At 36.2% G+C, this 16,467-nt stretch overlaps 1 protein-coding gene across 1 annotated transcript in view; it reads left to right on the top strand.

Annotated features, from left to right (window-relative positions):
• ERICH3 (glutamate rich 3) overlaps positions 1-16,467 on the top strand; it is a gene marked incomplete at both ends in the record, with an annotated part of 110,200 nt that overhangs the window by 58,936 nt on the left and 34,797 nt on the right. Inside the window, 4 exon segments of the mRNA XM_080691444.1 lie at positions 3,610-3,790; positions 9,872-10,058; positions 16,106-16,343; positions 16,346-16,394. Of these exon segments, the coding sequence (XP_080547570.1) occupies positions 3,610-3,790; positions 9,872-10,058; positions 16,106-16,343; positions 16,346-16,394 (655 nt within the window).

Here is a 16,467-nt window from a genome sequence, read left to right as displayed (position 1 = left end):
AAACAGGTTGAGAGTACTTGGGCCACTATAATCATTTCAGCTACTGGACCTTTAAATATAAGATGAGAAATTGCAGTCATTAAGAGAGGTATAGGAGTTAGAAAATATAAGTTATTTTGTTGGAATTTATTCCACCGATATTGATATTGGGAACTTCTAAAGGACTTTAAGCAGGAGTGTCACATGACCCATTTAGTGATAACAGGTCTCTTTGATATCGAGGAGGGGAGAGATTTTGAGGGACATCAGGCTGTAATAGGTGACTTTTAGTAGGGTGACTATACATCCCAGTGTTCCCAGAATAGTTCAGATTTCTCCCCCTTTTTTCTCCTCTCTAGCACAATAATTAGTAATTATATATTCTAGTTTGGATAACAAACTCCATAGACCTTACTAAGAATCCTTTGCACAGGTCGGGGTAAGACTTTATAATGTTTCAAGTTCACAATGGTTTAAGTGGATGGAGAGGAGTTGCCACTCAATCTGATCAATAAAAGCAGGTACCCTGACACCAATTCAAACTCTTAAGGTCTAGGCAGGGATAAAGGAGATCACAGCGAAAATGTCCCATATAGGATTAATGCTAAATTGTAAATATATAGTCGCAGTTCATGCTGTTTATTTGTTATATTGCACTTACCTCAGAACTGGTGAAAGAATATAAAAGATAAGCCTTGGTGGTGCAGGTCCTTGAGGCCTTGCTCCTATTTTTGAAATGGAATTGAATTTTCTTGGAAGGTTTTGTTACCTGCTTAAAGAAAGCAGAAGTGGCTGTAAAACTTTGCTCACATTTCATCAGCTTGGGGGTCATGATAACCTTGGAAGATAGTAAATAGAGAGGCAATTGAGTCATTTGAAAGAAATAATGGTTTGTTTTCTAGTGCATTTATTTAATCACAAGCTGTCACTGGGGACTTTTATTAGACCCCAAGAAAGTTTACTTGGTGGCAATAATTGGAAAATTTTATATACATATATATGTATATATATACATATGTCTATATATACATAAATATATGTCTATATACATATATATATATATACATACATACATACATACATATATAGTGGGACTGGAGATGGAACTTAGGGGCATTCTATCTCTGAGCTACACTTTCAACACCATTTTTTTATTTTGAAACAGGGTCTCACTGAGTCGCAGAGGGCCTCACTAAGTAGCTGAGGCTGTCTACGGGAAATATTTTTTAAAAGAGCATATAGAGCAAAAGCTAAATTGTATTAGCATGGTGGTGCATACCTGTAATCCCAGTACTTGGGAGGCTGAGACAGGAGAAGGATGACAGGTTTGAATCCAGCCTCAAACACTTGGAGAGGCTCTCGGTAACTTAACAAGAGTGTTTCCAAATAAATAATAAAAAGGGCTGAGGTTGTAGTTCAGAAGTAGAATTCCAGAGAGAGAGAGAGAGAAAGAGAGAGAGAGAGAGAATGAGAATGAATATGAAGTAACTGACTCAAAAGAGATGTAACTATAAGAATCACATAAAAATATGAAAATACAAGAAAAACTAAAAAGGATGAAAGGCTGCCGTTTATTTTCTTTTTCAAAGTTTTTCTTTCCAGTGTCTCATTTCTTACATAAGAGACAGGCATTTTCCCCCCACTCTAATCCCATGATAACCTAATATTTATAGTGTGCTTATCTCCCAGAAGCTCAGAGGACTACCTCTAAATCCATGCTGCCTCAGAAAGTATTGCTTAACAAAAAGGAGATGCCACTTCATTAAACGTTCTAGCAGGAGCTAAGAGGTGGGTTTGCCTTAGGTCTGCTGATTGTGTGCTGGGCTGCACACATGCAAGTCACAGTCTCTCAGCTGCCCAGGAAGAGGGAACATGGGCTTAGGATTCTGTGAGGAGGGGCCAGGCCTGCCAACATGCCTTCACTTGCAACTGTGGTTCAGGGAGATGTTTCTAATCTGCAAAGCATCACCCAGTTTGCTGATTTGCCCTCATGCATCTTGATGTCTCCAAAATGCCTTTCCGTTGATTCTCTCTCCACTTGGGAGCTCTGTATAGCTGCAGACAAGACAATTTGCTTGAATAATTTTAAACCTTCGTCTTCCTTCACCATTTATACTTTTCAGACTGTTTGCAGAATTTCATTTCATTAGATTTATTTTCTCTATTTTTTGCTTCAGAGAAATAGAGTTGAATGAAAAAAAAAATCCTCTGAGATGGAAGGGGTCCATTTGGGGATGGAAATATTTTAGTTGTTTCTTCAGAAAGTGTTTGTTGTAGCCTTGTTTATTCTTTAAAAAATGGACACTTCCCATGTATCCATAAGTCTGCAAACTCAAATGCAAATAACTGCCCGCCTTGGGTCCACTGAAGCTCTGTCTCTCCACACTTTTCATTTAGCTAAAAATTTATTTTTTAAGAAACATGAAGTAGATTAAAAGCAAAATCTGGCCTGTGCACAATACTGAGGCCTGCAATATTCTTATTAGGCCCTCTTGAAGCCTGTCAGCCCTCACATTCATCCCGACTTCTTTCTCCTTCCTCTTCTTTCTTCTCTCTCACCTCCTTCTTCCAGCTCCTTTTAGAGGTTACATGACTTCACGTTCAGTCACTATCATGAGACACTTTAGAATGTAAGTCAGGAGACAGTGTCTAGGACATTGACTTAATCACTAGGATATACATGTATTTCACAATTTTCTAAAGATTTAAATTGGGCAATGCTGTAGAATATTAAATGCTTTTATGAGCCAGGCGTGGTGGCGCACGTTTGTAATCCCAGCATTCGGGAGTCTGAGACCGGAGGATCGGCGGTTCACGGACAGCCTCAGCTACTTAGTGAGGCCCTCTGCAACTCAGTGAGACCCGGTTTCAAAATAAAGTTTAAAAAAAAATAGGGCAGAGGGTGTAGCTTGGAGGTCAAGTGCCCCTGGGTTCCATCCCCAGACCCACACACACAAAAAAAATGCTTTTATGAGGTAATTTTACAAAGTTTTTGTGTATACTTATTTGATATTAGAAATAATATTAGTGATGTTGTTTTCTCATTGAACTGTGTGTCTCTCGTGAGAGGAGTGGATAGTCCCAGGCCTGATATCTGATCCTCAGAGTGACCAACACGTGCATACCCTCCTCAGATAGAAAAACTCAGTGAAGGACATGTTGTGAGTTCCCAACTGTAAAGACTAAGCAGTAATTACAAACACTATTTCTAAATTACAACTGATGTCAAGTAAGATGAGAAGAAAATGATAAATGATATTTATTTAATTCATTTATTTGAAATTTTGGGAACTAGCTAACAGAGCCAAAAGCAGTCTTTTCCTAGCTTCATTGATGTTTTCCTACTATGTAAAGTTTACACACAAACTTAAAGGAATTGGAAGAATTTGTCCAAATCCACAGAATTTACAAAATAGAAAGACAAAATCACATTTTATAGTTGTTTCAGGAAATTTATTTTTGTAATTGGCTTGACATTGTGTGCACTGTGTAAGTTGACACTTTATAAAGGTTTAGTTACCACCTACATAAAACTGGACTTTTTTATTCTTTATATTACAATGCCACGTGAGAATAAGAACTCTGATTAGTAAGTAATTTGTTAATAAGCTTCTCTTTTGATTATTTTAGGATTCAGGAAGGATTTATAAAATATCACTGCACAGTAATGCAGCTATTACGATGATCTACTTGGGAAAAAATGTGCACCTATCTTATGATAACACAGACTTCCGAGATGAAATAAAAGTGTATCAGCAGCACTGTGGTGGGGAAAACCTTTGTGTCTACAAAGGCAAACTACTTGAAAAAGGTAGAATAAAATGTGTTTTTTTAATTGCTTGGGGTTGATGTTACAGATAAGCTGTTGTTGATATAATATCAAATAACTTCAATCACTTTATGAAATTATGCGTATCCAGGGACTTATAAGCCAGCTGCCTAAAAGTAAATCTAGATTTACTGCTCTATGATTGAAACTGAAGCAGCAATTACTCTTACAGATTATGGGAGAAGAAGTTTGGAGTGATTTAACCTGGTAACAGATTAATTTGGGGATAGAGATATATGATCATTAAAATGTTGCATGGATAAGCTGTCCCCAAAATTACAAGTCAACTATTTGGCTTGCCATAGTGAATTATATCATACATTATTCCAAGAGAAAAATAACAGATTGGCAATTTGTTCTTTAGAGGTATGTTGAGATAAAATCACAAATGCAATAAACTGCAGGGTGAATCACACCTAAATAACTTGGTGCAAAATTTGGCTAAATGGCTTTTTAGAACATTTCTGCTTCCAACTGATCATAAATTCATGCTCATCAGCATAATATAATTTTTATATCTTGGTTTTCACATACTATACTATATTTTTTTAGTATTTAGGTCAGTGGAGTAACAATGCAAAGGTAGTCTATTTATAGGATATTTGTTTTTTTCCTTACTTAAGAAACTGTTTAGAAAGTAATATTATTTTTACTAATTAAAGAAAGTATTTGTGTTTGAGAAATCTTGACAAAGACTTAGGTAATAAGAAATGTGAGACAAATAAGGAATATTTTATTTTTGTGGTTGACACTGGAAATTGAACCTAGATTTACCTCTGAGCTACAGTACCCTCGGCCTATTTTTCTTCTCTTATATTTTGTTTGAAACAGTTCTCACTAGGTTGATGAAAGTCTCTCTAAGTTGCTGAGGCTGGCTTCAAACCTGTGATCCTTCTGTGTCAGCCTCTAAATTACTGGTATTACAGGTGTGCACCATCATGCCAGGCTCAAATACGAAATTATTACTTTTATTCTTTCTTACTTCTCTCATCAATCACAAAGAATGATTTAATAAAATCATTTTAAGAACTTAAAGATAAAAATATGACTATATACTTAGGAATCACACATTTTTAACTTCTCATATAAATAAGAGTAAATAGCTGAATATCAGTACAACTTAAAGTAAAAAATAATATGATGCTCAATTATGCTGGAGGCTATTTTTCTTGTTTTGTATATTCAGTGGAAATTTTTGGTATAGGTGGTGGCAACAGAAACATACACTTATTTTTTTAAAATATAACTTTCAGCTATTAATTTAGGGAAATTACTGAAATTAGCTATAATCTAAAATTGGAATGAGCATAGTGAACATTTTACTGCATCACACATCACATTTTATTCAACAAAAAGTATATATGACATCTACTTGAGTGCCAAAAAAATGTGATAGATACAACTGAGAAAATAACAAGTCTTAGCTGAAAGACTCTTTGGTAGATGATATGGGCTCTATGGTGAGGGTATAACATCAAAGCTTCTAGGAGGAGAGAGTTACTTGGTTTACTGCTATTTTGCATGTGCTATTGATCCTGGGACTTTTTGTTATGGCATTGGACAATCTTGAATAATAGGAAGGAATAGGAACTTAAATAATTGAACCCTGTCCATGCAATACTTCAGTTTCAGCTTGCCCTTGATTGCCAGGAAAGTAATTGTTTAAAATTGAAACGTTTGGTGGCTCAGAGTTGTCTTGAGGTTCAGCAATCATAACAATTTAGCTGGATTGAAAAGAATCTGCCCTTTTTACAAACCAAAGTTATGCACGATTCAGTGAAATGTGACAGGGTTTTAGAATTCCTGTTACCAAAAATAAGGGCCTTTATAATACATTTGGAGCAGTAAGCTCATTAAAATATGGCAGTCAATAATTTGTCTTGCTTTTTTATTAAAATAACAATAAAGTTATTGTTATTTTAACATGGCAAGTATATCTTTTATTCCTAAAGTAATCTATAATAGCTGTTGTAGTTAGCTTTTGAACTCCAAACCACAAGTTGATTGCTTAGTACATGTAGCTATGAAGTCACTGAGTATTTTTCCTACTTGTAAAGGGTACAGTTCATTCACGGGCATTTTTATTCGCCATGTTTATTCTTTCGAACGAAACAAGCCTTGAAGCCAATGAACAATATAACTTTATTTCTGCTCCTATTCTTCGTGTGCTCATGTTCTTGGATTTCCTTAACTGGATCCTGCTTTACCCATTTGTGCATTTCTCATTCCTCATTGGCCAAAACTACTCCTTCACAGTTCTGATTCTTTTGTATGGAATGCTCTTTGTTTCTTTTTCATTAAAAGTTTACCCATCAGCCCAGCATGGTGGCACATGCTTATAATCCCAGCATTTGGGAGGCTGAGACAGGAGGATTGTGGTTCGAGGACAGCCTCAGCTACTTAGTGAGGCCCTCTGCAACTCAGTGAGACCCTGCTTCAAAATAAAGAATAAAAATAGGGCTGGGGGTGTAGCTGAGAGGTAGAATGTCCCTGGGTTCCATCCCCAGTATTGCAAAAGTAAAAAGAAAAAGTTTACCCTTTTAGGTTTGTAAGACTCGGATTGAGGCTTTGTGGCTTTCTCAGCTGACTCCTACTCTGTTATATCCCAGGGGCCCATGGCTAATAGTCCACACTCAAACAAGCATTTCCTTATACTCTTACTTACACTACATTAACTGTTTTTTCCTTGATTTGTTATATATATATATATATATATATATATATATATATATATATATTGTTTTTAAAGATAGCTTTTTTTTGAAGATTTAAAGAAGTTTATTAGAAAGATAGAAATACAGAAAATAGAAATACAGCCCCATGCCAAAATGGCATGGGGGGGGGTGACTCGAAATAAATACACCAAAAAAAGATAGCTTTATTAATATATACATTCAATGGCATAAAATGCATTCATGAAAAGTGTATAATTCAATGATTTTTAGGAATTGTATAAACTTTGCAACCATTATTACAAAGCAGTTTTAGAAAAATCTCTATCACATGGAGGTCAGAAATCCACGATGAAGATGCTGGTAGGGTCACACTCCCTGAAAAGCTCTAAGGAAGCATCTTTTCTGACTCTTCCCAATTCTGGTGGCTCCTGAAAATCCTTAGCATTCTTCTATTGCAGCACCTCCAATCTCTAACTTCTATCTTTACATGGCCTTCTTCCTGTATCTCTCTGTGTATTCCCTTCCTCTTCCTCTTGTTGTTGTTCTTCTCTTCTCCTCCTCCTCCTCCTCCTCCTCCTCCTCCTCCTCCTCCTCCTCCTTCTTCTTCTTCTTCTTCTTCTTCTTCTTCTTTTCTCTCTCTCTCTCTCTCTCTCTCTCTCCCTCTCTCTCTCTCCCTCTTCTTCTTCCTCTCCCTCTCCCTTTCCCTCTCCCTCTGTGTGTGTGTGCCTGTGTTTTACTAAGGATTGAATTGAACCCAAGGGGTGTTATACCCCTAAGCTCCACCCCCAGGAATAAATTCGAAGTTCTAGCTGTTTTCAAGTATTCTCCAACTTTCATGTTTTACCAGGCTTTCTTAAGTTTCTCCTGGGCATAGGTAAAGCTCCAGGTAGGCTGGGAATGTTTGAAGAGTGTGGGCCTATTGGATCCATGCTGCTTCCAGTTAGTTGGGGACACATAGAGCGCCGATTGAATGCCTCTAAGACTGCCTGTATCTCCCTGTTAAATTTCTGGTTATCCACTAGCCTGTTGCTCTTCCTAATTAGAGCTACAATCTCAGGAAACCTCTGACCTTCCCTGTTAGCTTGCCTCGGAGGTTGCTACTTATTACGGGTAATGCCAGGGGCCAAGGGTTTTTCGTCTTTTGCTCCAAATCAAGTCGGCCCTTACTGACAGGGAAGCTGCTGGTTATTTATGTCCTGCCCTGCCCAATTAGATCTACTGTGATGAAATAGTGGCAGGTGTGGGTATGAGAGCAGCCCCAGGCAAGAATGCCGCAGTATCACTGTTTTTACCTAAAGTTCAGTAATTTTTCATGAATAAGTGCGGCTCGGTTTGTTTTAAGTCTTTGGTTCATTTCCAGAGACAATTTTTTAAGGGGAGAATATTTGGTGACCTCACTTCAGAAGTTTAGTACATTGGTACATTTGCTTCTCCTGCTGCATTATAACTTCTTGAGAGAGGAGACCACATACGATATATATTTATATTTTTTAACAATGCTAACCACTGTCAGCAAATGATGGAACTACATTTCACAAATATTATGAAGCGCTTTCTAATAGTGTACATTACATAATCTTTATGACTACTCTGTAAAGTGGGTAGGCTGGGACCTTCCCCATCCCAACCACTTCCATTTTATAGATAAAAATTCTGAAATGAAACGAAGTTAATTACCAGGGGATTCAACTAATAAGTGAAGAGCTGGGACATGGACTAAAATTTTTTATTTTTGAACTGTGTTTTCCTCTCACTATTCCATGAAGAAGTCATTATGTGAGGGTTGGAAGATATCACTATATTTTAAAATACAAAATTACACAATAAATAACAAAGAAATAAAAATGTAGGATGTCAATATTCTACAATATATTTGGAAAAAAAAAACACGTTAAGAACAAAGTGGAATTATAGCCGGGCATGTTCTCGTTTCATGGGCACCAAATGCAAGGCAGTGCCTATTTTCATCATTTTCTTGGGTGTGCTTTCTTTCTGGGCTGGGTACCGAGGGAGTTATGAGGCACAGGCTACAGCAGAGTGGATTATGTTACGTGAATATGGGGTTTAAGTTTCTATAATGAAAGCAATCATTGATTCCTAGTCACCACATGAAGAGTCTATTTATTATTAAAGCCAGTATGCTTTTAAACCTATTGTGTTTTCCCTTCTCCAGACACCAACTTCTTCAGTTTTCTCTTTCCTAATTTGTTTAATTTCACATCACAAATAAAAAATTGTAAATGGCAGAATTACCTTTCAGTAGGTCTAATATTAGAACAAGTTGAATCTGATTTAGAAATTATTTAGAGACATAGACACTAGAGTATTTCTAGGTGACTGTGAAAAAATAAGTTTAATAATGATTCACTAATTTTTTGGGGGGGAGGGGCTTTTCTTGCCCTTGTTCTCCTATCAAAAGAAACAAAGATGAGCAATATCAATTTCAGCTCTCGTGGATTTCAGGGCTCTAAAGTGGGGTCCCAGGATCGTAGCATCAGGATTACCAGAAAGCTTGTAAGAAATGCAAATTGAGCCCTACCCCAGAACTGCTGAATCAGGAATTCTGGGGAAGGCTCAGCAGTCTGTATTTTAACAAGCCTTCTAGGGGATTCTGGTCTACATTAAAGTTTGAAGCTCCCTGGTTTTTATTGAAACAGGGTTCTATGTTATTCTATATAGAATAAGGGCTATAAGAGTTTAGGATCTCATGGGTGAGAATTATAAAGATTTGGAATGATGAAAGACTATTAATTGCAGTCATTGGTTCTTAATTTATTGGTAGGATGTTTGGGTAGGGAGAAAAATTAGAATTGAATATGGCTTGGAGATAAAATTGTTTCATTCACATACGTATTAGGATGTTTAAAGTGAGAACTGAAATACTAATTTTAAAAAATATTACTGAGCTTATAGTAGTCTTTAAAAATAATGTATTTATTAAATACATAGCAAGACAAAAGCATAAAATCCAGAGAGCTGTTTGTCTTTAAAAACTAACTCTCCCACTTACTGTATGATGTTGGGTAAATTACCAACTACTTCTAAACTTTACTTCCTCATTTAGATACCAGTAATATAAATATTCCAACTTCATGTTATCATTGAGAAATAATATACTTAAGATAACTAGGCATGGTGCCTGGGTATATAAAGTGCTCATATAATGTTAGATATTATTGTTTTATTACTAATCAAAGGGTTTTATAAATACTTGGAGCATTTAATACAAATAAAAGTAATAGAATGTGTTTTATGATTAAAACTTTCTTCAAAGTAAAAGATGATCTAGAGTATAAAACTGTATTTATTTAGGAGAAAAATGTGATGTTTATAAGATGTTAATTTAAAGTCAGTTGTTTTCACTTACACATTTGCTTTCTAATTCCAGAGACCTTTCAGTTTATTTCCAAAAGGCACCACGGTTTTCCCTTCAGCCTCACCTTTTTCCTGAATGGAATGCAGGTGAACAGGCTAAGCTCCTGCTGTGAATACAAGCATCGAAAAGGTTCCAGACTTGGAGGCAAACGAGGCTACTTTGGGTTTGTGTGTGTGGAGAGAGCATCTCCTTGCTACAAGTATGGAAAACATGTCCTTTGGTAGAGGGCAAGTTTTGCTGCAGTTTTCTTATGCTTTTACTAATATATTTCTCTGCATATTTTGTTAAAGGAAACTGTATATATAGCTTAAAATATTTATATTAAAGGCTATTTATTACATCTTCCAATGTTTGTATTTGAAATTATAGAACATACAAGTCACATTTTCAGATTATTATATAATACAGATAAAAAAGCTGATAATATTTTAGACTATGTCACTTCGTGCCAACTTCCTTAAATCCTGTCTCTGAAGGAAGAGAGGAGAGTTTTGTTTATTTTTTTCCTCATTGCTCTTAGAAAATCGTTTGAAGCTAAACTCTGAAACATGTGCCTTTTGCCAAGCATTTGTCCTGAGTGATTGGATAGTGCAGATTGTGTAGCTTAGGGATATGCCTGCATTGTGGTAAAGCCCAGCTTTCATTCATATCCCCTTAGTTTCAATCTCTGGTATAACAGAACTCATGATAAAAGGTCAGTTTTAACTATCACTTATCAGCTTTCGTGTTGGCCATTCTGTTTGAAATCAGGAGTCTTGCCTGTGGGCTTTCTTTTATGTTTTCTGAAGGTATTCACAGAGAGTTGATTGGCTGCCAAGCTAGAACACAGGCATGAGCAACCAGAGCACATGCCATCATAGGACCTGTTATAATAGCCCAGGGCAAATAACTTACTAATGAATTAATTAATATATGTGGGATGGGAATGAGTATGACAAAATGCGAATAAGGTACGTGCACAATTGGAGGTGAAAGACAAGGTTTGCAGGGGTGTTGACTTACATAGAAAATCAGAAAACAACTCTGATCAGAGGTCTTTTGAGCAGAAACTGGAAAGAAAAGGGCTCTTTCTTCTGATAGGTTTTCAGGGTGAGAAAAGCCGAGCGCAGGAAGGATGAGCATACTTGGCACGTCTCAGTTTGTATGGCCGAAGCTAATGTGAGAAATGAAACACTGATACAGGTGAGGTCAGAAAGTCAGTGATGCAGAGCCACCTAGAAGTCTTAAGGTCATTGCAAGAACCTTGACTTTTGTTCTGAAAAGGAGGGAAAGCCTTTAAGGTAGGTTTTGAGCAATGATCTATCTACCTGACAGTAGTGCCCATGAGAAAAAGCATCCAGGTGAATGGGGAGAAGGGTGAAAAATGCTTTAATCCAGGGAAGAGATATTATGGAAATAGATATGATTGCTTTCAATGTGTCTTTATTTTATTTTATTTTATTTTAGTATTTTTCATGATATTGGAGATTGATCCTGGAGTCTCACACATGCTAAGCAATGCTCCACCAATAAGCTATATCCTCTGCTCTCAATATGAATTTTGAAGATAGATGTGACAGTGTGTATTGATAGATGGATGCAGGGCATGACAAAGAGCAGAGTCAAAGGGGACTCAAAGGTTTCTGGCCTTAGCAACTGGAAAGATGTCCTGTTAACATGTACTTATGATAGAATTGTGAAGAAGTGGGTTTAAGGGGGATGGGATAGAGGGGTCTGGGTTGTGCACATACTAAATTTGAGACTTCTATGAGATAATGCAAGTGATGAGTCAAGTAGGAAGTTGCATAGTGAGTCTGGCGTCAGGTAACAAGTCTGTCTGGAGATATGTGAGAAAGGTTTGTAGAAACATGGCATTTAAAATCATAAAATGGCATGAGATTGTTTAAGAATTGGATATAGAGAAGACATCTGAGTAATGAGTTCTGTGTCATTCTATTTCAGAGGTAAAGGAGATGAATAACTTAAGAAAGAAGTCTAGTGTCTAGAGAGAGAATCTAGAAATAGTGATAATTTGGAAATGAACACAATGTTTGATGAATAAGGAGATGATTAACTGAATCAAATGTGTGGATAGGTTAAGTAAGATGAGTGATTTGGTGATGGATGATGTATTGGTTACTGGTGATCTTGAAACAAGTTATCACAGTGAAATGGGGCGGGGATATAAGCTTTGACCTTAGTGGATTTACAGTGTAATTGGAGAAAAACTAAGGCCAGAGACTATAGACAACTGTTTAACAGAGTATTTCTTTAAAAATCGTAACTGGATGGCACTCAGGAGGGAGAAGTGAGTTAAAGGTCCTTTTTGTTTTTTGAGATGAGATATTATAGCATGTTTTATGCTAATAGATAAGACATCCTCCAGAGAAGAAAATAATTGATGAAGCATGACATAAAATGGAAAATTGCTAGAGCTTAGTGTTCAAATAGAGTGGAGAAGTTTGGATCTAAGGCTCAAGTGTGGGCATATGCCCTAAAAAGAAAAGTGATATTCTCCTATAGTAACAGGATAGATGGTTTATCAAGGAGAAGGGAGAGAAGTTAGATGGTGGACTGGTAGGATCACTAGTTCTCTGTTATTGTTTATACTTTATAAAACAAAAGATATATTTATTACCTCAATTTAAAGAAGGGTTGGAAGTTTTAGAAAACAGGTGTGAAAAAAATCATCCAGAGAGTGGGAGAGTAAATGGCCTTTTGTGATTTATCAGTGCTCAACTATACTCAGGGCCCACCTGGACTGCCTTCCAGTTTCTTTTCAGATATGCTCTCTTCTTACTTTGGGACAAATCATTTAACACATTTCTATTTAACTCCCAGGAAAATTAATGAGCTTATACACGATCATCTGTAGGCAAAAACATTGCATTCTTTGAGAGTTTCTGTACAAATGGAAGCTGTGAATTTTCAGCCCTGAGCACTTTCTATGGTCTTTTATGTACAAACATCTAACTGAGGACATCTGTTCTCCTATTCAATATCTCCTAGTCTCTGTACAATTATTTCTATGATTTCAGTACTTGGTCCCCTCTAGGTTCTTTCAAACACCTTTTCAAATGTTAACAAAATGGTTGTGACATTAAAGAAGAAGGCCTATTACCCTCAACTAAAATATACAATCCTTATAGACGAATGTTTTTCAATTTTTTAATTAGTTTCAAAACCATTTCTTGCAATGAAATCTGTGAATGCTCAAAGCAATGTCATTTGATGTCTCCCTCTTGTGGATCAGGTGAAAGTCATATTTGACTGATTGAAATGAGCAGGGATGGGTGGGTAAATCTAAGGCCTTGCTTACACTTGGTCTCTGCTCACCTAAGATGACTCTGATTATTCCAGAGGCACCAACACTGCAGAACTCCAGTGAGAGTCAAGAACAACCCCTAAGGAGACTGGCATCACTATTAAATTGCATGTCCTTTGGGTTTTTTTTTTTTTTTTGGCTGTACCCTTAATGACAGTTGTATTTTAAGGAGTATACATTAATTTCTCCAGTTTGTTGGAAATTAAATTAATTTTAATTCACTTACAAATACTGATTCCTGAAAACTTTACAATAAGAATAACAATGGCATGGTAAAAAATAAACCATTGGGAATACTAATTCTTTTTTTCTTTTTTTATTGGTGCATTGTAGTCATACATCTTAATAGGGTAAAAGATCGTAGAAGCATACATGCACACATCACTCATTTAGCCCTTTGGGGGAATTCTAATTCTTAAAGTGCTTAGGGATTATCTTAAAGTGCTTAGAAAACAAGAAGTGCCGAGTAGTGGTCATTTCCAAAATGTAAAGGTTGCACAACTATACTCACCTCTCTCAGTCATGGGAGCTGTTTGAAGAGGCAAAGTAGTTATTTTCAATTGCTAGAGTGAAACATGGGAAGAAGAATTGCCTAACCAAGTAGAAGGCATACTGCTTTGAGCTTTAGCAATCAAAATCAACACCTCGAATTATAATCAGAAGTCAAATAGGTAGTCAGTGATGAGGGAAACACAGATGTTACTCACTTTGTTTGTCCAATTCCCTTTAGCAGATGGACAATAAAAAGTCTGGCATACAGTAGAGAAGCACCAAAGCCTTTGCAGAGTCACAACATAAACTAAAGTAACAGCCTATCAGAGCCTCCAAGTCAGTGGATTTGGTGCGGCCATTGATAAGGAAGGAACAGCCTGAACAGAAGGCAATGCTAGTAATCATACGCTGTGAAAACGTATGACACCTTTATTTCAAGGAAAGCTATATGCTAAGCACATCGTTTTTAGTCAAGAAATATTTATCATGTTTATTATGGGAGAGATGAATCTATTCTTATTTCATTTTTTATAGCCTACTGGCATGCTGAATGCAAATACTTTGTTTTATTTTATGGGGAGATATTGATATGTTCAGTGGTAGAAATCAGTTCCCTTTTTTGCTTGTTAGGAGAATTTACTTAGATTAATTCCTATGCTATTTCAAGACTAGAAATGAATGAAATTTAGTAAAATCTTCAGTTCAAGAGATTTCCATTTGATTCAGATTGAGGCAAATTTTCAATTTTAATATTATTTTATTTTTTCTAGACTTATAAGTCTTGACTGTCTTCTTAATCCTTCTCACCTGACAACTATACATCACTCAGTTCCCCAGTAGTATGTAACATGGAGAGAAGGGAACACATGTACTTTTAGAGGAGGAGGAATGTGGAGACTATTGGCTACCAGATACCTAGTTCAAGTCAAGGACTTTCTCTCGTCCTTGGTGGAAACCTCTCCAGATTGTTTTAGTGTCTGGTCACAGGGTGCTAATACTTTCTCTGAGTATAAGTTTAGCCATGTAACATGCACCTATGATACTAGTCATTGTAGGGAATTATGCCTATAACAGAACAGGAGGGTCATGCCCCACTATGAGGTGTTGGAGTCTAACAGTCTTGAGCTAAAATCCAAATACCTCACTAACCCACTGGGTGACCTTGAGAAATCCTGGAACCTTTTCAAATTCAGTTTTTTCATTTATATAGTGGTGGCAATAATTCTTTGTTTATTGGCTTGCAGGATAAAGAAAACCTAAAAATACTACATATAGAGTACCCAGCAGAAAGCTTGGCACAAAGAGAGTGTTCAATAATCTATCATTAAATTAATCATCATTTTTACTAAAGTATACATTGTAATTATTGGAATTCTTATTTTGATATTGAGAGAGAAAAATAGCTATAGATGACAATTTATTTACATCACTGTTGTTAAAACGGAATACAAATATTTTTAATGTCATAATGCATTGAGATCATCTGGATGGTTCACTAGGTTTGACATGGAATGACTTTATGACTTGTACAAATTACTGCCATTTTTGAGGAACAAAATATTATTGCCAGCAAAAATCACCAGAAGACTGCAGTACAGGTTTCAAAAGGCCATTCAAAAGCAATAATGGCAGTTCCATGAAAATAAGTGTGCAAGCTCCCGAGTTATTTACTTAAAGGGAACAACAACATTTGATTGCAATTTTTCTTTAAAAAATCAATCATACCTACTTAAAATCAACCATGTGTGTAAGTCTTTTGTTGTTGTTGTTGTTGTTGTTGGAATAATACATTATGAGGGATTGAATGGCATATTTCTTCTAATTATTTTTATCCTAGTCTCTCTATGCTTATATACCTGAATGTTCTTTTATATATAAATTTAATTTAAGGGTTTGAATTAATTTCCTACCTGTGTCTCTCAGGCATATATCAGTATCTACATATGATTCTGTTGCAAGGTCAAAAATATGCTCTATGGTGCAAATTTTAGCTTGACAACTATACATGGTTGATAAGTTGTTTTATTACTGTGGGTCAAATTGTTAAGAATTTGTTGTGTTAACTCTTGACATTGGAATCAATGAAAATAAAATAGTTCATTTTAATTAACCTTTGTGTACAGTAATACAACATTTCTCATATCACTTATTAGAATAAGAGATAAGGCCGGGTGTGGTGGCGCATGCTTGTAATCCCCACGCTTGGGAGGCGGAGACAGGAGGATCGTGCAGGTTCGAAGTCAGCCGCTCTGGCTTAAGAGACCCTGTTTCCAAAATTAAAAAAAATATAAAATAGGTCTGGGAGTGTAGCCCGGAGGTAGAAGGGCTTCCAGGAACCCCAGTACCACAAAAAAAAAAAAAAAAAAGAATAAGAGATAAGAACTTTAGGAAGCTTTGAGTTTTCATTGTCTTACATAACAAGAGTTAATACTTTCTGTTAATTTTTGTAGGTGCATTATTGCAATGGGCCTTGACAAAAAACCTAGGAAAGATAAGAGCACTGAGAAAAGAGAAGAACTGGGGAAGGATGAAGGGAAACTGGAGAAGGACAGAGAGAATGTGATACCAAAAAGAAATAAGAACGAGGAGAACAAAATCTCTGTCTCAGCCAGTTTTTCAGCTGAAGAAATAAAAATAGAAGTCGGAGAAGTGAGGACTGCTATGGAAGAAATGAACTGTAAAGGTAAAACAGGACAAGATGTTTAGGAAAAAAAAACAAGGAAAACATTTTTAAAAATGGTAATCAATAACAGGTACCTTTGTTGCTGCTTCTGCCATTGTATTATTTAAGTCTTTAAAATCTCATTATCCA

The sequence above is a fragment of the Muscardinus avellanarius genome, assembly GCF_963383645.1.
Source record: "Muscardinus avellanarius genome assembly, chromosome: 3".
Classification (NCBI taxonomy): Eukaryota; Metazoa; Chordata; class Mammalia; order Rodentia; family Gliridae; genus Muscardinus; species Muscardinus avellanarius.
Note: the sequence above shows the minus strand (reverse complement) of the source record. Positions and strands in the feature narration are given on the sequence as shown.